Below are 20,689 nucleotides of genomic sequence, written 5' to 3'. Positions count from 1 at the left end.
AGAAGGAGAAATGTAAAGTACTACACTTGGGCAAAAAAAAATAAAAAATGAAAGGCACAAATACAGGATGGGGGACATCTGGCTTGAGAGCAGTACATGTGAAAAGGATCTAGGAGTCTTGGTAGACCACAAACTTGACATGAGTCAACAGTGTGATGCAGCAGCTTAAAAAGCCAGTGCAATTCTGGGCTGCATCAATAGGAGTATAGCATCTAGATCAAGGGAAGTAATAGTACCACTGTATTCTGCTCTGGTCAGACCTCACCTGGAGTACTGTGTCCAGTTCTGGGCACCAGAGTTCAAGAAGGATACTGACAAGCTGGAACGTGTCCAGAGGAGGGCAACAAAATTGGTCAAAGGCCTGGAAACGATGCCTTATGAGGAACGGCTTAGGGAGCTGGGTATGTTTAGCCTGGAGAAGAGAAGGTTAAGGGGTGATATCATAGCCATGTTCAAATATATAAAAGGATGTCATATGGAGGAGGGAGAAAGGTTGTTTTCTGCTGCTCCGGAGAAGCGGACACAGAGGATTCAAACTACAACAAGAAAGAAGATTCCACCTAAACATTAGGAAGAACTTCCTGACAGTAAGAGCTGTTCGACAGTGGGATTTGCTGCCAAGGAGTGTGGTGGAGTGTCCTTCTTTGGAGGTCTTTAAGCAGAGGCTTGACAGACATATGTCAAGAATGCTTTGATGGTGTTTCCTGCTTGGCAGGGGGTTGGACTGGATGGTCCTTGTGGTCTCTTCCAACTCTATGATTCTATGATTCTATTGTAACCATTTGGCAGGAACACAAATGATCAGAGTTGCCTATATTCTGTATGTACTCCAGGTATGCTGGCTTTCCATGCATGGAAATGAGAACCTGGTGCTCAATTTGCCATCCCAACGGCCTCAGACAGTGTCTAACATGCAGGGTGGGAAAATGTGAAGGCATATAGGAACACAGGAAGCTGCATTGTGCAAAGACACAGGAAACCAGCTTCGTCATATTCCCCTCTGCTGGAATGTCATCCAGCAACAGCCATACTCTCATGCTGTGCCAAAGGGCCATTCAACTGCTTTTCCTGCAAAGCCAGCAGCATCAGGCTATTCCTTGCCATCAGCTGTCTGTCATCTGGCAGCATGCTTTATATAAGACAGGAGGAGGAGGAGGAGGAGGAGGAGGAGGAGGAGGAGGAGGAGGAGGAGGGAGGGAGGGAGGGAGAGAGAACCATTCTATTGCCTTACCTGAGAGACCGGCAACATTTTACTCCTTCACTCCTTGAATAGTATGTATTCCAAGTGGTCATTCTAGGAACTATGTAACTACGATAAGAACTAATGTCTGGATTTACTTTTCTCTTTCTCCCTCCCAGTTCCTTCTCCATTTGTGCCAGGAGGTGAGGGACTGTCTTATTAATGATCTTTATAAGCCACTGTGGGAAATCTCCCCTCCCCACCCCCAAGGACCAGGGTAAAAAGCTTTTAAAAATCGACACGCCAGATTATTGGTCCATTTAGTTTTGTATTTGTATAATGACCTCTGGGGTCCAGGTCAGACGCTTTCTCAGCTTTACCTAGAGATGCCAGGGGTGAAACCTGGGACTTTCTGCAGACAAAACATTGCTCCACCAATAAGCAATGGCGAGTCCCCAAAATCAAAGGATGGTCAGGCAGCGTTTTCTCTTATGAGGTGCTGGTAAGGACTCCATGTATTTTCTAGTACCAATGTCTGTCTTTCTATATTTACAACCAGCTCAATCCTTTTCCAAATTCTAAATACTGGAATAAAATAAACAATGCAAAGAAGATGCAAATAGACTTAACTTAAATAATTTATTCTGGGCACCAGATTTGTAAATTTGTGAAGATGGTGCAGTATACAGAAGGCCCCAGCAGTTGCCAAGGCTATTAATACTGACACTGTCTGTTTCTTTCACTGTACCTCCCAAAAGAAGTTTGCATCCAAACATCCTACATAAGCCAAGTGCACTGAATATGCTATTGCTACTTAATATATTTTAATAGATTGCCAACATAAAAAAACTTTTTTTGCAAGTCCACAAGTGCAGTTCAAGCAAAATCTTTAGAAACAGCCTCTACAAAATTGGGGGCCGACATTAAAATGCCAATGGTACAAATTATTGTGAAGACCGAGAAAGCCATCAAACAGAGGCGGTCCACGACAGAAGCGGCAAACTTCCACTCATTGCAAATGGCTTCTGCCTCATCCTGGTCTCGGAACCGGTTGGCAATATATCGGACCTCCTCTAGGATCTTTGCCAGTTCTGGGTCAGTTTCAGATGGATGTCCACTGTGAAGGAGGTTGTCTTCATCAGTCGGGGAGCAAGTCATTCTCCCACAGATCACACCGGAATCAGTGGTAGGGGTGCAATGGACACCTTCCAGGCCTCTGAAGCCTATGTAGAGCATATTCCCATTACTGGATTGCTGGCCACTCACAGTGTTTACATCTATGCTGGACATACTGCATCGACGCTGTTTATGCTGGCATGCTGGTCGCACTTTGTCCTCCCCTGGTCTTTTCATTCTCAGGAACCAGGCACACCAGTTGAGAAGGATGATTCTGGTCTGGGAAACATGTATAAAAACACACCGTAGCTGTTATATCTTGGAAGATATCTGGCCCCTTGCATGTTACTTGCTTGTCTAGCAATGGTAAAGTCATTGACCAATTAGCCCTGTGCCTGCACTCCACTCTGGTTCATACATTCAGTTGGGGGCTAGCACTACAAGAGTGTGGAGGAGGAGCAGAATTAAAGGGGAGCCCACAGCACAGTGGAAGAGCACATTCTTAGCAGGCAGGAGCCGCCAGGTTCCATGCCTAGAATCTCCAGCTGAAACAGGGACATGGGCACCTGCGACAGAACTTTAGGAAGAAAGTAGGTGCTGTTGGACAATGAAATGGACTACCGGAGAAGGTGGTGGAGCTTGTATGGCCGGCCATCTGCCAGGGATTCTTTAGCAGTGATTCTTCATTGCAGGACATTGGGCTGGATGAGCCCTGGGGTCCCTACCAACTCTACAGTTCTATGATCCTTTCCATCCCTACCTGTGACCCTCCAGGTGTTATTTGACTCCTGCTCCCATCAGCCTCAGTCAACACAGCCAATGGTCAGGGATGAGCGGAGATTTAGTTCAGCAACATCTGGAGGGCCACATGTGCCAGTTACATGACTTGCCAGTCACATGAAGGCCACCTTACACAATTCTCCCCTCAAAAGAGTGAGGGGAGGATTGCATTAATTAGGTACACACTTGGATGACCCAGGTTGTAGTGGATGCTACAAAAAGGCTTCTGTTGCTTCTCCACCACTTCTACTGCCAAACTGTCCTAGCTGAATGTATGAGCAGGACTGGCCCACCCATGAGGCAAGATGAGGCAACCGCCTCAGGCAGCAGGATCCACAGGCGCAGCAGATTCCAATTTAGATCTTTCTCTCCCCTCCCCACCCTGTTCCTGATGTAGTTCTTCCCTCACCCTTTCTTCCCTAGTGAGGAGAGGGCACCATTTTCAGGTCGACCTCAGGGGCCAAAATGTTTCTGGCTGGCCCTGTGAATGAGCCAGGGTCTTGTGAAATCAAACCTCCCCATTGGCATCTGAGCCACACATGTGCACCAATTGTGAATATCACACTGCAAAGTGTCTTCCAGATAAACTACTTTACAAAAACCTTCTTTTTGTTCAGATCTCTCTCTCTTTTTTTTAAGACAACAATGTCTAGGTTTTGCAATTTGCCCAGTTTCCTCCTGTTTTCATCTCAAATTCTCCAAAATCAAAATACTGTTTTCAATCAAATTTAACACACTATTTTTAAGAATCTTCAGTTTTGCATTTTCTATTGACAGTTCAAACTCTCTCAGTGCAGGAATGTTTAAGAGCTATTCTTAAACCAGATGTTGTGGATATATATATCACCTAATGCAAAAAAAGATCTCAGAGAAACTCATAAACCACTTTTGAATATCCTGTCTTCATCCTCTCTACTATTTGTTTGTTTGTTTGTGCATTTGTTAAGAAGCTGCCTGGTGATTAGTGAAATCATTGGTCCATCTTGCCTAGCACACTCAGCCCTGACTGGTAATAGCTCACAAGGGTCTCAAGCAGAAGTCCTGATATCATTTTTATCAGAGGGCATCCTAATGGACCTTGATAAGGAGTATGTATTTAAACATAGTGAAGTCTGAAGGCACAAAGGCATACATTTATTTTTTTTTGAATGAGTAGAATCTGCCCCAATGGCTGAGATCTGACTGCAGTTTGAAGCACGTCCAGCCACTTCATAAGCAAAGATTTTTAGAAATGTTTTTTGAAGTTAGAAGGATAGGAGACCAGGGCCCAGGCAGAAGAATCCAAGGTTCAGGTCACCTGAGCCACTCGCTAGAAATGCTCCTGACCTGTTGCCTCCAGAACTCCACCTCCCATCATCCACGACCATTGGCTGAAGGGCCACAGGTCCCCCATCTCTGACGTATGGCTCAACTAGGATTGCACAGACATACGTGCTGTCAAACCATTTCCCTTTGTTGCCTCATCCAACTAATATCTGGGGAACAAAAATGACTTGCCTGCTCCTGAAGCTAGACTGTGATCTGCAGGGTTTCAGTTATATATAGACAGGGAGGGAAAAATATGCATCATCTGGGCTCTTACCCACTTGGGCATTTTCCCCCCATCTGGATCATGGTGGTGATACTGCAAAACAATCACGGTAACCACAACTGAAAGTCCAACAATAATCATGGTGCTTGCAAAATACTGTGCTGCAAATGGAGAGAAGAAGAAGAAGAAGAAGAGGAAGAGGAAGAGGAAGAGGAAGAAGAAGAGGAGGAGGAGGAGGAGGAGGAGGAGGAGGAGGAGGAGGAGGAGGAGGAGGAGATAATGACCAGGTTATGGGGAGAATTTGGGCTGCAATGTCACTTCCAATAGCTGTCACTCACCTGATAGTCTAACATTGTAGTCCAAATGCTGTTGGACTACAATTCCCACCATTCCTGGCCATTGGATATGGGCATTTTATTCTATCCTACCAGAAAGTAAGCACTGGATGAGTGCAAGACAGGAAATACTTCTGCATATGTGCAGTATTTAATTCCTTTTATTTATTCATTGCATTTATACCTCACCTCTCCTCCAAGGAGCCCAAGGTGGTGTCTGTGGTTCTCCCCTCCTCCATTTTATCCTCACAACAAATCTGAGTTGGGTTAGATTGAGAGGCAGTGACCCAAGGTCACCCAATGTGGATCTGAACCCTGCTGTAACTACACTGACTCTCTTTTTATAGAATGAATGAAGAGATTAGAAGCCCCTACATGTTGGAGGCTCTAAGTCATGGCAGTAGAATTAACCATTTACAGTAATTGGCTACCAGCACCACAGCATAAACCTTTTACTTTTAAGCATTGTAATTTCTTTCCTCACCAAATATTGGCCAACTGTGCAATTTCCTACCCCCAAACCACAAGCCAAGACTTCTAAACCAGTAAATCTACTGGACACATACAATTCCTGGTCTATATTATTGTGGCCCTGTTCTGTTGCAAGTTTGAATATAAAATTGCTCATTGAACATTAATACTGCTGTTACTCACCTATTAATGGCACTGAATCCGATGTTGCTGGCATAATTTCAGCCACCAGGAGCATAAACACTGTGAGGGAGAGTAAAACGGTGATTCCTGAAAGGCAAAGTATTGGGTATGGAATCAGGACATAAAGGCACTCTTGGGGTTGAGGAAAAGAAATTATTAAGAGGCTCACATACTAATGAAAATATGTACGAGGAAAGGTTGCAGAGCTTGGGGCTTTTTTATTTTAAAAAAAGGCAAGATAGAAGTTTATAAAATTATGATATTTATAAAACACTTTTGTAAAAAATGATAGAAGTTTATAAAATTATGCATTATACAATGAGAGAAGATTTTAAAAAAACCTTTCCCCCACCCTCTCTTATAACACAAGGACATGTGGGTGAGATCCTGTGGTTGGAAATAGTCAAAGAGAAGGGAGTCGAAGAAGGATGGGTGTTTCTATAAGGAGAAATATTGAAGGCAGAGAATTCCAAAGGCAGACAATTCCAACAAGAATGAAAAGTGGGAGGAATCTAAAGAAACCAGTGTGGCAGCATAAGAAGCTTACTGATAAGCTGAGGTTTAAGAAGGGAATGTTTAAGAAATGGAAGAAAGGGGAAATCACAAAAGAGGAGTATACACAACTAGCCAACAGTGAAGGTCAGGCTGGCTAAAGCTCAGAATGAATTTCCAAGAGAGGTTTAAAATAATTTAAAAGGTTGATTTGGCTATGTTTGAAGCAAGAGGAAAAACAAGCAAGTTGTAGGTCCTCTGTATGGAGAAGATGGAGAAACGCTATTGGGTGACAGAGAGAAAGTGGAACTGCTCAGCACCTCCTTTGCCTCTGTCTTCACCCAAAAGGAAAGTGATGCCCAACCTGATGAAAACAGAATAATTGATGTAAGGAGGGAGCTGCAGCCCAAGGTAGAAAAAGAGGTGGTAAGAGAACACTCAGCTACTTTAAATAAATTCAAATCTCCAGGACCTGATGAACTTGATCAACCTGATGAAGGAGCTTGCAGGTGTAATCTCAGAGCCTTTGAGAATTCTAGAAAACAGGTGAGGTCCCTGCAGACTGGAGGTGGGCAAATGTTGTCCCCAACTTCAAAAGGAGGGGGTAGAAAACCCAGGTAACTACTGACCAGTGAGCTTGACATCGATACCAGAAAATGTCCTAGAACACATAATTCAACAGTCAATCTGTGAGCACTTAGAAAAGGATGCTGTGATTATTAAGACCCAGGACCGGTTTCTCAAAAACAAGTCATAGAATCATAGAGTTGGAAGAGACCACAAGGGCCATCCAGTCCAACCCCCTGCCAAGCAGGAAACACAAAAGCCATGTCAGATGAATCTCGTTCCTTTTATTTTGATAGAGTTACAAGTTTGGTGGATAGGGGGAATGCTGTGGACCATAGCTGCCAAGTTCTCCCTTTTTTTAAGGGAAATTCCCTTATGCTGAATAGGCTTCCTCGCGAGAAAAGGGAAAACTTGGCAGCTATGCTGTGGACATAGTGTATCTTAACTTCAGTAAAGCTTTTGATACAGTCCCCCCTGAGGAAGCTAATAAAATGTAGGTTGAATGAGGTAACTTTTAGGTGGATTTGTAGCTGGTTGACTGACTGAACCCAAAGAGTACTCATTAATGGTTCCTCATTATCCTGGGGAAAAGTGACAAGTGGGGTGCTGCAGGGTGGTGTCCTGGGCCCGTTGTTGTTCAATGTGTTTATAAAAAAGACTTGGGTGAAGGAATTAAGGGAATGCTCATGAAATTTGCAGATGACACCAAACTGGGAGGGGTAGCTAATACTGCAGAAGACAGAATCAGGATTCAAAATGACCTTAATAGATTGGAAAACTGGGCACAAGCTAACAAAATGAATTTCAGTAGGGAGAAATGTACGGTTCTGCATTTAGGCAGGAAGAACCAGATGCACAAATATAAGATGGGGGACACCTGGCTTGCCAGTAGTACATTTGAAAAGTATCTAGGGGTCTTAGTGGACCACAAGCTGAACATGAGTCAACAGTGCGATGCAGCAGCAAAAGAAAAGCCAATGCTATTCTAGGCTGCATCAACAGAAGCCTAGTGCCCAGATCAAGGGAAGTAATAGTACCACTCTCTTCTAACTTGGTCAGACCACATCTGGAATACTGTGTCCAATTTTGGGCATGCACCACAATTTCAGAAGGATGTTGACAAGCTGGAATGTGTGCAGAGGAAGGCAACCAAGATGATCAAAGGTCTTGAAACCACAAGGAGAATTCTAGACTATATCAGAGGCCTGTGTTCTTTGAGGACAAGTACAAGGCCTCTACAATCCATCATAGAATCATAGAGATGTAGAGATGTAGAGTGGGAAGGTTTACCAAAGGTCATGCACTTCAACCCCCTGCAATGCAGAAATTACAACCAAAGAACCAAAGCTCTTCCCATCTGAAAGTTATTCCTATTGTTGAGCCCAACCCTCCTTTCTTGTAATCCATTGGTTCAGGTTTTGCCCTCTGAAGCAGCGAAAAAGAAGCTTGCTGCTTCTTCCATATGGCAGCCCTTCAGATATTTCAAGATAGTTCTCATATCACCTCTCAGTCTCCTCTTCTTCATGCTAAACATACCCAGCTCCCTTAAACATTTCTCATAAGGTTTGGTTTCCAGACCCTTGATCATTTTGGTCACCGTACTCTGCACACCTTCCAGCTTGTCAATACCTTTCTTAAACTGTGTACATACAGCCACCGGGGAATTCTGAGGAGGCCCCTTCCTTGAAAAAAAAATGGGGGGCTCAATGACACACCTCCCCACATCCACACAGCCCACTCACATCTTCCCCTAATTGAAGGCGGTTGGAATATCTTGACTTCTCCTGCGGTGGGACTGAGTGGCTGTGCAAAGAACAAAGAGCAGCACCATGTTCCTGGGTCAGAGGGGGCAGGTGGTGGAGGTATGGGGTGCTGCTATTGCCTGGGTTTAGGGAAGAAGGAGGCATGGAATGGGGTCAGGGCCATCTCTAGGCCTGGGCTGGGTGGTGCAATGCGCCAGGGTGCCTGGCCACCAGGGGCACTGCTGCACCCACCAGACAGCTGATGGCTGAGCCCTATGGCTCTGCCGCCTCCTCCTCTCCTTCAGCCCGTGGGAATCCCCTCAGCCGCTGCCCGCCGAGCCGTTGTCGCCTGCGGGAGCGCCGGTGGCGGGTGTGGGAGTGGCTCCTGAGGGGCCTCCTCCACATCTGGTGCCCGCCGCCCCACCACCACCACTCCCGGGGCACAGGCGGCAGCGTGGCAACCGCCTCCTGCTCCTCAGGTCGCTGGGAGCGCAGCGAGAGAGCACAGGCGGAGGCAGCGGTGGACCGTTCAGCCAGCCGGGGAACAAGCGGCACACTGCAGATGGCGGTCGCTGGGACACGCGGCCTCCGGGCCAGGGAGGTGGCAGGAGCTGGGGAGAGGGGTCGGCGGTGTGACCTGGGCTGGCAGCAGGACACCGCACAGCAGGTGAGGGGCGGCGGGAAGCCTGGGCTGGTGGTGCTGGGGACCCTGAGCTAGGGTGAGAGAGAGCAGCTTGGGGAAAGGGAGGGGGCGCCGGAGGGACCTTTGTGTCACGGCGCTGGATTTGCTTAAGACGGCCCTGAATGGGGTGCAGCCAACATCATCCTAGGAGAGGGAGGGGAAACACTTTAAAACTGTTGTCCCTACTCAGCCACACATCCCAATACATTAGCAGAAAAATATCACAATATCCCAAGAGAGCCAGTGTGGTGTAGTGGTTAAGAGCGGTAGTCTTGTAATCTGGGGAACCGGGTTCGTGTCTCCGCTCCTCCACATGCAGCTGCTGGGTGACCTTGGGCTAGTCATACTTCTCTGAAGTCTCTCAGCCCCACCCACCTCACAGGGTGTCTGTTGTGGGGGAGGAAGGGAAGGGAGATTGTTAGCCGCTTTGAGACTCCTTCGGGTAGTGATGAGTGATGAAGCAGGATATCAAATCCAAACTCCTCTTCTTCTTCTTCTTCTTCCTCTTCTTCTTCTTCTTCTTCTTCTTCTTCTTCTTCTTCTTCTTCTTCTTCTTCTTCTCATGGGGGTGCGGATACTTGAAAAATGTCTAGCCAAAATTCATGCAACAAATGGATGAATTTAAAATCTGCATTAGAACTACAGACACATTTCCTTCTTTTAAAAAAATGCAAACTGGTGCAGAAATGTAGTGAACTGAACTTCAGATTGGGGGGGGGGGATGAAAGTGAAAGAAATTGCATTTGACAGATTGATCCATCCCATTTCCAGGGTACATATCCAGTATCACTTCAGTATCCCTCCTTCTGTGATTGTGCCATGAATTGGTTCTTTCCCCTTTCCATTCATCTTCCTTCTCTCTCTATCCCTGGGCCATGCATTCTGTGACTTCTTGAGAGTTTCCACTTGTAACTACTTTCTCCTTGCCAGAAACTGACTGTGACATTTAAGCTGAAAATGCATGCAAAATAGCTTTGCTTATAAACAAATAGAATAATATGTTTACCGAGTGAAATCTTCTCCCCAGAGTCAGCTGGAAGCAGGAAAACAAGAAGGGCAAGAGCTGAGATCAGCACGCAGGGGATGAGAAGGTTGAGCCCATAATACAGAGTCCTCCGTCGCATCGTCACCGTAAAGGTCACATCCGGATAAGGCTCTTTGCAACAGTCATAGAAAGATTCGGTTCTTTTCCCGGGAACACCTGTGGGGGTGGGACAAAAGATCTCGTGTGAATTTCACCAAAGCAATTACTGAGAAAAATCTCCCAGATGATGTGGGCAATTCATGGCTCGCAGGCCATCTGTGGCCCTGGCAGAACTTCACTGAAGCCCACATGGATCCTCCATGGTATCTGATGGAGTGTGCATGCACACGAAAGCTCATACCAAAATAAAAACTTAGTTGGTCTTTAAGGTGCTACTGAAGGAATTTTTATTATTTTGTTTCGACTCAGACCAACACAGCTACCTACCTGTAAATGGATCCTCCAGCCGCCCCTCTGTTACCACCAACTTCACTACCTGCTTCCAGAGGCTGCTGCCTCCCCATGCAGGGAGCTTGGCAAAGGACAGCAACTGATACAAATAAATGATCATCAGAAATTATCATTCTCCAGCCTACCAAATACTGTTTTGGTTGTATGATACTGGCACCCTGCCTGTCAGAGTAGCAGTATGATGGTGATGGGAGTGACAGTGTGTGTCAGGAGAGTCATCCCATGTGCTTCCCCCCACATGTAAAACTGCTCTGCCTCCCACCACCCCACCAAGCAGAGGTTTAGCAGCTGAGGGAGCACATCTGTAAGGGAGAAGATAAGGCTAGCAGGGACCACTAGCCAGGATGACTATGTTCTGCTTCCACTATTGTCAGTGGCAGGCCTCTGAACACCAGTAATTGTAAATCACAAGCAGGATTAATGCTGTTGCATCCATGCCCTACTTGGCTGGCATCTGGCTGGCCATGGTGAGAAGAGGATGCTGGACTAGATGGGCCACTGGCCTCATTCAGCAGGGCTCTTCATATGTTCTTAGGATAGTGCAGATGTTACTCCACCTTGTAGCCTCAATAGCTTACGAAACAGGGCATCAGTATGAAGAGTGGGCTCCTCTTCCTCACACTCTCTTTCCTCAGAGTTAGAAACCCCTGGGAGATATATTTTTACAAGACAGTGCTCAGCACCCACACCAGTCTACAGTTCCCAGGTTTCCTTGGGGGAAGGTCCATGGTCTGTTAGCCTCATTCTGGGTGTGAGCTGCACACAAGGTGCCCAGAAGCCAAGAAAACAAGGGGGAGGTAGAATTACATCTCCTCTGCAATACAATGCTAAGGTCTTGCAGAATAGGGACCCCCCTGTGAGATCTCATGAGGAAAGGGAAGGCCATTTTGCCATGAGAATTACAATTTCACTGGGTCTTCTAGGCCACTGGTTGACATGGCCCCCTGGTTGGCGTGAGGGTCACCTTTCCCCAAGTGGACTTTCCCCAAGTGGACACATTGAATGAATTCTGTATAACTTGGCAGAAATGGCATTGGGCAAGAATAGCACTGGAAAGGGGCCTGAGGGGGGTGCTGGCTGAGGGATGCCCTAAGCCTCTGCCTGACTGGAATCTCTGTCCCTGGATGCCCAGTGAGAACCTGGATGCTTGGCTTACACCATGACAGGGTTCAATGCTGTGTGATTCCCATGGAGCAAGGTTGGCACTTCCCCAACCAGGTAAGGTGCCTTTGCAATGGCAGGGGTTGAGGGCAAGGAGGAAATGATCCTTACCCTGCTGCCATGCCAACTCTGCTTACCTTCTGTATTCAAAAAAGATCGAGCCTGATTTCACCCAACACCTGTGCCCTTTCTCAGTTATTACATCATTCTCACTGGACTGCAGTTTGCATCTACCTGGGCAATGCAAACTCCAGATAAGTGTGTGGTGTAGAGCAGCATGTTCAAACTGTTTAGCCTGTTTCGAAGACTTGTATAATGCAAGGGGCTAAATTCATCTTCAGGCTTATGAGAATTAGACATTGATAATGCAGGCAATGTATAAGAGCATTAACTGAGATTCTGCTTATCCTTTAGGTGCTTTAGAGAAGAAAGGCCCAAATCCCTTAGCCAATTTTTGCAAGTCTTACCCCCAAACCCTTTCATTCAAATAGAGCTGTAGCTCTGCAGTAGAGCATCTGCTTTGCATGAAGAAGGTTACGGGTTCAATTCCCAGTGGCATCTCAAGGTAGGACTGGGAAATCCCCTCACCTGAAACCCTGGAGAGCAGCTTCCAGTCAGTTTGGGAAACACTGAGATAGATGAACTCAAGGACCAACTCAGTATAAAATAGCTTACTGTCTTTTAGTTTACTTTCCTTTAAACTGTTCTGAACATTTCATTATAAATTGCTACGATGTACTCTGGGAACTTATGGTGAAGGGAGAGTAATAAAACAATTAATAAAGTTTCTGCTCTGCCAGACTCATGGACATGCCATGAAGCTGAATGTTCTTCCCCCAGGAGGCAGTGATGGCCACCATCTTGGATGACTTTAAAAGAGGATTAGATCAATTCGTGGAAGAGAGGCCTATCAGTAGCTACTAGCAGGGATGGTTATGCTCTGCCTCCTGTCAAAGGGCAGCAATGCTTCTGAATATCAGTTGCTGGAAATCACAGGAGGAGAGAGGGCTCTTGTGGTCAAGTGCTGCTTGAGGGTTTCCAACAGGCATCTAAGTAAAAAAGAACCTGGGTAAAGAAAAACATTTTGACATGATACTGGGCGAGATGGGCCATTGACCTGATCCAGCAGGCTCTTTTTATGTTCTTCCAGCAAAGCACTGGACCATTGAGGGCTAGCACCCTAATTTATTTTTAAATTAAACATGTAGGAAAGAGGACTGGCCCAGCCTTGTATTGTTCAAGGAATATTATGATCCTTCCCTAATCCCTGGAGCACTTTCCTGCTCTGAGAATCCAAGGAACAGAAATGTGTGTGAACATGATGACAATGATCTAGCACTACTTGTGTTCCAGAGGGAATTGAAGATCAGGGCCGTCTTAAGCATATCCTGCGCCCTGGCACGAAGATCTCTCCGGTGCCCCCCGCCCCGTTTCCCAGCATGGCTGTCTGGCGGTGCCCTGGCGGCCTGCGCCACCCAGCCTCGCCGTAGGGCCGGCCCTGTTGAAGATTGACATAAAAAGACTCAGCTAAACATTTAAACAGGACCCAGGAGAGTATCCCAATGCCACTGGCAATGTTCATTCAAAGGCACATCAGTTCCATCTCTGGAAGCGGATCTCCCTGACTGAACTGAAGGCCACTGCACTTAGGAATATCCATACAGCTTACCGACTAAATCCCACTCGCCATTTGAAATGTATCCAGATATTTCTGCTTCTTGCATTTGCAAATCCAAAGACCATCCACCGTAAGTCCAGGATCCAAACTTCAATTTACATTTCTGGACATCAAAAGGAAACCAGCGCACATCTATGGAGCAAGAACTCTTGAATATTCCTAGATGGATGTTTCGGATGAAAAGAATATGAGCAGGCATTTCTCAGCAATTCTCTCTTTCCATTTTGTATAGCTGCTCACAGGAAAATGCTCCCACCCTCTGACATTTAAAACAACTGATCTGCTTGAAAGTGTTTTTCCCCAAAGCTGAATGAAAATAAGGGTATCAAGGTCAGTACTGTTGTTATTAAAACAGTGACATTCTGTGCTGTCTCATTTGAGGATTGCTGTTCATTTCACTTTTATTTGACAAAACAACATTTCCACTTACACCCACCCACCACTGAATTATTTCATACGCACATAAATGCTCAACCTCAGGTATTTCCAAATGTGAACCTCATAGATCCATTGCAGCTGCAGGAACAAGGCATCACTTCACGTGATTATTTGCAGTTGTGACTGATTCACACCTTCAGTGAATTCAACACACTGAAATGATCTTGTGTGAATTGAGATGCCAGAAAAATTCATATGGTTAGAAAATGAACTCTCATAAGATTTATTTATGTATGTTTATTGCCTGTCCATCGCTGAATGGCTCATGGAATATCACAATTTAAAACAACATGCAAACTGTTCAAACTATTTCATTGAAACCACAAAGCTCGACACCATCGCAAGAGCAGCAAAACTAGAGAGCAACGCAAGCACACCAACAGGGTAAACATCCACTCACCCCAAGCCCTGGGTGAAGAAAAACTCTTTGGCATGATGCCAAAAATGGCACCATGAAGGCACAGCTCAGCAGGGAGGGCATTCCACAATCTGGGGGTCACCAGCACCAGGAAAGCATTCTCACTTGCGCTGAAATCTGTCCTCCAATTTCTCAAAAATGTATTCTCCTGAGAAAGAGGCTTCCATTTTCATTATTAAATAATGGAATATTCTTTCTAGCTCCTTTTGAATACAGTATTGGGGATAATGTTGAATTCATCTGCTCATTGCAAGTGACCAAGGGTGGTGTATATGTTTGCAAGTGTGTCTATTTCCAGGAAGCATTTCCATCACACCCATAAAGGAGACCCAAGGCACAATGACTAAAGAGGGAAAAGGTTATATCTATTTATAGATATAGCATAGCAATATAGCATAGCATAGCAATATACAGGTTCTACAGGGGAAAAACCCATTCACCAAAATTGAACATAGTCCAAACAGGTAAGTTCCCTAAGGAGGGAGGAATCATCTCCCTCCCAACTCCTGGACAGGTTTCCAGGTGCCTCATGTGGCCACGCAGCAAGGGCTCAAGGGAATTCTTCCTCCCTGCTACCAAGGCCTTCGGTCTGTTAACCTGACAAGTGCATCATTGCTCTGCTGGCTCATCATTCATCCTGGTGCACATGCAAAACCCACAGGGCATCCCCAATAACCCACAAAGCAAATGCTGTGCAGGGTGACCAAACAGTGCCCTCACCTCATAAATGCCTCAGGATTTTAGCCCACTAGATCTTTAATTTCTCTTTCCTACCCAAACCAGACACCAGATGGAAACAAATTAGATGCTTTCTAAATAAATTACTCCCAACTGTATGAAGCAGGCAAAAAGACGAATTGCAAGGCCAATGAGGAGCTATAAAAAAGGAAATCCTACTCAGTCCCTTTTATGGGTGACTAGCAAAACCCACACTGTATAGGGAGGGAGGGTGCCATAGTGAAGAAGAGGGGAAAGTTTGGGGAAAGAACTGGCTTATAAATTCACCCCAGGAGTGGGAGTGATCTTTCTGTTAGAAAAGCAATCGGGGCAAACGCCAAAGTGCCCCAGACTCCAAGCACTTCTCTGTGGCCATCCTGGCTGCCGATGCCCTAGCAGTCCAGAGGCCAGTGATATGCGACCTCCCTCCATAGAGAAAAGCACACCCATTTCCCTGCTCCATGCACTAGGAAAGAATGAGCCAAAAGTAGGTCTAAAGCTACTTAATTAAAAGGCTATTTACAAAGTCCATTCTCTGTTTCTCTGTTCCCAAAACTCCAACAGAACAGAGCTCGGCATCTTGCTTCTTACTCCATTGAGAACCAGAAGCGAAACTAAAAAAACACAATAACATCACATGGTAGAAAGGAGATAAAACACAGACTTCCTTTCTCACACAGGGTTCTGTCTTGGGCCCAGGCTTATTCAACATCTTTATCAATGACTTGGACGATGAGCTTGAGGGCATCCTGAGCACGTTTGCAGATGACACAAAATTGGGAGGGGTGGCTAATACCCCAGAGGACAGGATCACAGTTTAAAATGACCTTAACAGATTAGACACCTGGGCCAAAGCAAACAAGATGAATTTTAACAAGGAGAAATGTAGAGTACTACACTTGGGCAAAAAAAATGAAAGGCACAAATACAGGATGGAGGACACCTGGCTTGAGAGCAGTACATGTGAAAAGGATCTAGGAGTCTTGGTAGACCACAAACTCGACATGAGTCAGCAGTGTGACGCAGCAGCTAAAAAGGCCAATGCAATTCTGGGCTGCATCAATAGGAGTATAGCATCTAGATCAGGGGTCAGCAAACTTTTTCAGCAAGGGGACGGTCCACTGTCCCTCAGACCTTGTGGGGGGCCGGACTATATTTTGGAAAAAAATATGAACGAATTCCTATGCCCCACAAATAATCCAGAGATGCATATTAAATAAAAAGACACATTCTACTCATGTAAAAACACCAGGCAGGTCCTACAAATAACCCAGAAATGCATTTTAAATAAAAGGACACATTCTACTCATGTAAAAACATGCTGATTCCCGGACCGTCCACGGGCCGGCTTTAGAAGGCGATTGAGCCGCATCCGGCCTCCGGGCCATAGTTTGGGGACCCCTGATCTAGATCAAGGAAAGTAATAGTACCACTGTATTCTACTCCGGTCAGACCTCAGCTGGAATACTGTGTCCAGTTCTGGGCACCACAGTTCAAGAAGGATACTGACAAGCTGGAACGTGTCCAGAAGAGGGCAACCAAAATGGTCAAAGGCCTGGAAACAATGCCTTATGAGGAACGGCTTAGGGAGCTGGTATGTTTAGCCTGGAGAAGAGAAGGTTAAGGGGTGATATCATAGCCATGTTCAAATATATAAAAGGATGTCATATAGAGGAGGATGAAATGTTGTTTTCTGCTGCTCCAGAGAAGCAGACACGGAGCAATGGGATTCAAACTACAAGAAAGAAGATTCCACCTAAACATTAGGAAGAACTTCCTGACAGTAAGAGCTGTTCGACAGTGGAATTTGCTCCCAAGGATTGTGATGGAGTCTCCTTCTTTGGAGGTCTTTAAGCAGAGGCTTGACAGGCATATGTCAACTCTATGATTCTATGATTCACACTGAACACAGACACTCACATGACAAACACAAATCATACCCATAGCTGCCAAGTTTTCCCTTTTCTCGCGAGGAAGCCTATTCAGCATAAGGGAAAATCCCTTAAAATAAGGGATAACTTGGCAGCTATGATCATACCACTCCTCTTTCACTGGAGCAGCTCAGAGAACAATTATCATAACATTCCCCCCAGCGCTTCCCCAGCAGCCTCCCTGGCTGTCTAGACTTCCTGATCTGATAAAGGAGGCACTTCATGATTTGACTGACACATGGGCACCTAGAAAGGCTGCATAGAGGAAATGATTTGAAGAATGAAAGGAAGGACAGTCACAAACACCCCTTGGCCACCTCAAAAGAAAAAGAAAAACATGACACACACAAACAAAATATTCCACCCAACCCATGAGAATTTCAACTAAATTTTCCCTTTCCTTGCATAATTTTTGAATGCAATTTCATTTTTCATTAAATGATGGAGAATGGTTGGGTAGAAAAGTTGGGGGGGGGTTCAGCACAGCAGTACCTTCAATAAAAAGGTAACCATTGATGCTTTGAGTTTTCTCTATCTTGGGTTGCATTTAATCTGAGCCAAAGAAGAATGCCTATATTATTCCATCCTGACATTACTGAGGTGGTGGCAAAAGCTGTTATGGCTGTAGCAACAAGGGACTTCTGTCTGCCTATTGATCTCCTCTTCTCATCTATGAAAACACGCCAGGTTCCCTGCAAAGCACAATTTTCACAGGGCAAAAGACCATTCTTACCTGGGGGGAGGTACTGGCAGTATCCTGACGAGTTCACCAAAACATTGGTGTGAAATGTAGCATCAAAGCGCTCATCAGCACTAAAATGAATAATGAAGAAAAGCAAATTTAGTCCTTCAGTTTAAAAATAAAACATGGTTTACTGCAGAGTGTGAAGCCTGGGTGGTATAGCGGTTTGCGTCTCAGACTAGGAACTTGGAAACCAGGGATCAAATCCTCCCCTTGGCCAGGAAGCTCAAGGCCTCTCACCTTTGGGCAGTCATAGAATCATAGGACTGTAGAGTTGGAAGGGATCTCAAGAGTCATCTAGTCCAATGCAGGCAATGGAGGAATCTCAATTAAACCATCCCTGACAGAGGGCCATCCAACCTCTGCTTAAAAACCTCTAAGGAAGGTCCATCACCTTCCAAGGGCTCCACTGTCGAACAGCTCTTACAGTCAAAGTTTTTCCTTTTTAATTTATTTTTATTGAAACTTTTCAGCATAGATTACAATAAAAAACAGACTACAGTGGTACCTCTGGTTGCAGACACGATCCGTTCTGGGGTGCCATTCGCACCCGAAAATTCCGCAACCAGAGTGGCGATTCTGTGCATGTGTGAAGCGTGATAGAGTGCTTCTGCACATGTGTGAAGCATGAGAGAGTGCTTCTGCGTGTGCGCGAAACGCACAGAAGCATTCTGCGCTTGCGGCAAAACCCAGAAGTCAACACTTCCGGGTTTGCCGCGTTCTTAACCTGAAAAGACACAACCTGAAGCGGACACAACATGAGGCATGACTGTAGTCTAAATAAAAATGAAAAAAGAAATAACAAGAAAAGAAAAGAAAATACAAAGCCCTCTATCAGAGGTAGATCGTAACCCTTGTCTCACACAAAGGATGTGGACCCTCCCACCTCTATGGGACCGCCTCCTTATATGCCCCGCAGAGGACCTTAAAGTCCACAAATAACAACACATTGGAAATCTCGAGCCATAAGGTGGTTAGATTGTACTCAACTAGGGCCAGGGCCTATTCAGTATTGGCCCCAACTTAGTGGAACGCTCTCTCACAAAAGACTAGGGCCCTGTGGGATTTGACATCTTTCCACAGGGCCTGCAAGACAGAGCTGTTCCGCCTGGCCTTTGGCCTGGACAGGACCATCTTAAGCCTATCCAGCACCATGGTTCAGAGATCCCGCTGGCGCCCTGCCCCCCCTTTCCCAGCCGGAAAGCCATGCACTGCCTTGGGGGCGCGCACACACACACTTTGTTCAAGCAGCTGCACCTCACAAGGCACCAGACCTGTTGCCGCTCCATTGTCACTGGCGCTGCGGTGGTGGCGGCGATGGGGACCGAGCACCTGGGAAGCGCCCAGAGGAGGAGAGGGGCAGCATTTCTCTGGGAAAGCAGCTGTTGCGCCCGCCCGTCTCTGCACTTGCCGCTGCAACTTTACCGTCCGCCGCGGGGAGGATGAGGAGGGGGGCACGCCGGCATTTCCTGCCCACCACCTGCCGACCCAAAAAAACAAAAAAAACCCCACCCCACCCCTCTAGAAACTTCTCCCCACCAACCCTCGAGAACTTTGCGCGGGGATTTTTTTCTACCTGCTCTTTCCCGCCTCGCGGGGTTCTTTTGGTCTCCAGACCGGGCGCAAAAGTGCGCGGCCAAGTTACCCGCCAGGCTGCAGTTCTTACTTGAGGAGCAGCACGCACCACAGCACAGCAAGGTGGCAAGCAGCAGGGGCGGTAGCAAGAGTTGCAGCCGAGCTTCCAGGCAGGTGGTGGGCAGGAAATGCCGGCGCGCCCCCTCCTCATCCTCCCCACAGCGGATGGCAGGAGCGGCTTGGCTAGAGGGGCACTGGGTTGCCCGTCATCGAGGGGGATCTCAAGTGGTGGCGGTGGCCCGGGCAGGGATGCGCAGCGTGCACAATGCGAGTGCACACAGCTGGCAGCGCTGATGCCCGCTAGCACCTGGTGGCCAGGCGCCCTGGTGCATTGCGCCACCCAGCCCTGGGCCTGGACTCAATCTGACTCCTATGGTATGTTTTCCTCCCTTATGGTTTTTGACTTGGGTCTTTTTAAAAATGAGGCTGCATTTAAAATTTTAAATGTAAATTGTATTTTAACCTGTATTTTAACTAATTGTTTTTCTTTCTTTATCTCTTATTGTAATTTTACTGCTGCAGTTTGTAATGGTGGTGGGAGTTGTTAAAGACCTTTATTTCCCTTCCTGTGAAGAGGGGTTGGCTGTTAAACCACTGGGAATTGCAGCTCAGTGAGGGGAACAATGTGTCTCCTAAGAACTCTGAGCACCTTTAACAAACTACAGCACCCAGAATTCTTTGGGGAAAGCCATAACAGTTTAAAGAGGAAGCATTGTGCTTTAAATGTTTGGTGTGAATGGGGCCTTAGGCATGATCATCAGAGGCTTTATGTCACTGAACTGCAGGGGTTGAAGACTAACAGCCAGAGAAAATCCCCTCCCCCTTCTTTGTGGGCTGCTTAGAGGCATCAGGTTGGTCACAAAGAGAAGCAGGGTGCTAGTCAGATCCAGCAAATGCAATTCTTACATCGGATGGATCTATCAATGGAATTTACCATAGTAAACCAAAACAGAACTGCCACATACAGGGAGGTTTGAGTATCAGACACTCAGGATAAATTATGAATTATGAGACCATCTTCAAACAGCTGAAGGGATTTTACATGGAAAATGGACCAGGCTTCTTTTTGTTGAATTTTTTGAATAGTCAAGTTACTTTAGAGCCGGTCTAATGTAAATACTGTCTGTTTAAGAGAAACAGGTGCCAGTGTTTCTGTTAATTGCTCACAGGCGTGGGCTCTGCTTTTTGTATATAAGGCTCTGCCAGAAAGCCTTCTGTATCTCTTAGTTAGATCTTTCCATTTGATTCATCTCCAAGTAGATCACTCTCTCAGTTGTTCTCAGTTTAAGAGATTCCTCAGTTGAATCTTAGTATGAGAGTTGCTTAGTTATAAAGCTAGTTTACTGTTAATTCTCGGGTAGTTTAATGGGAGCTTTGTGGGAGTTTGTGGGAGGT

General features: G+C 46.1%; 1 protein-coding gene across 1 annotated transcript in view; it reads right to left on the bottom strand.

Moving 5' to 3' along the window:
* Positions 1 to 1,937: 1,937 nt before the first annotated feature.
* The window catches only part of CHRNA7 (cholinergic receptor nicotinic alpha 7 subunit), an 87,985-nt gene continuing 69,233 nt past the window's right edge, over positions 1,938 to 20,689 (bottom strand). Inside the window, exons 5-10 of the mRNA XM_035103153.1 lie at positions 17,651 to 17,730; positions 13,405 to 13,572; positions 10,086 to 10,280; positions 5,597 to 5,683; positions 4,659 to 4,768; positions 1,938 to 2,575 (exon numbers count right to left, since the gene is read on the bottom strand). Coding sequence (XP_034959044.1) covers positions 2,057 to 2,575; positions 4,659 to 4,768; positions 5,597 to 5,683; positions 10,086 to 10,280; positions 13,405 to 13,572; positions 17,651 to 17,730 — 1,159 coding nt within the window. The 3' untranslated portion in view covers positions 1,938 to 2,056. The remainder of the gene's footprint in view (positions 2,576 to 4,658; positions 4,769 to 5,596; positions 5,684 to 10,085; positions 10,281 to 13,404; positions 13,573 to 17,650; positions 17,731 to 20,689) is intronic.

The sequence above is a fragment of the Zootoca vivipara genome, chromosome 14 (genome assembly GCF_963506605.1).
Source record: "Zootoca vivipara chromosome 14, rZooViv1.1, whole genome shotgun sequence".
Classification (NCBI taxonomy): domain Eukaryota; kingdom Metazoa; phylum Chordata; class Lepidosauria; order Squamata; family Lacertidae; genus Zootoca; species Zootoca vivipara.
This window is presented reverse-complemented; position numbering and strand designations above follow the sequence as displayed.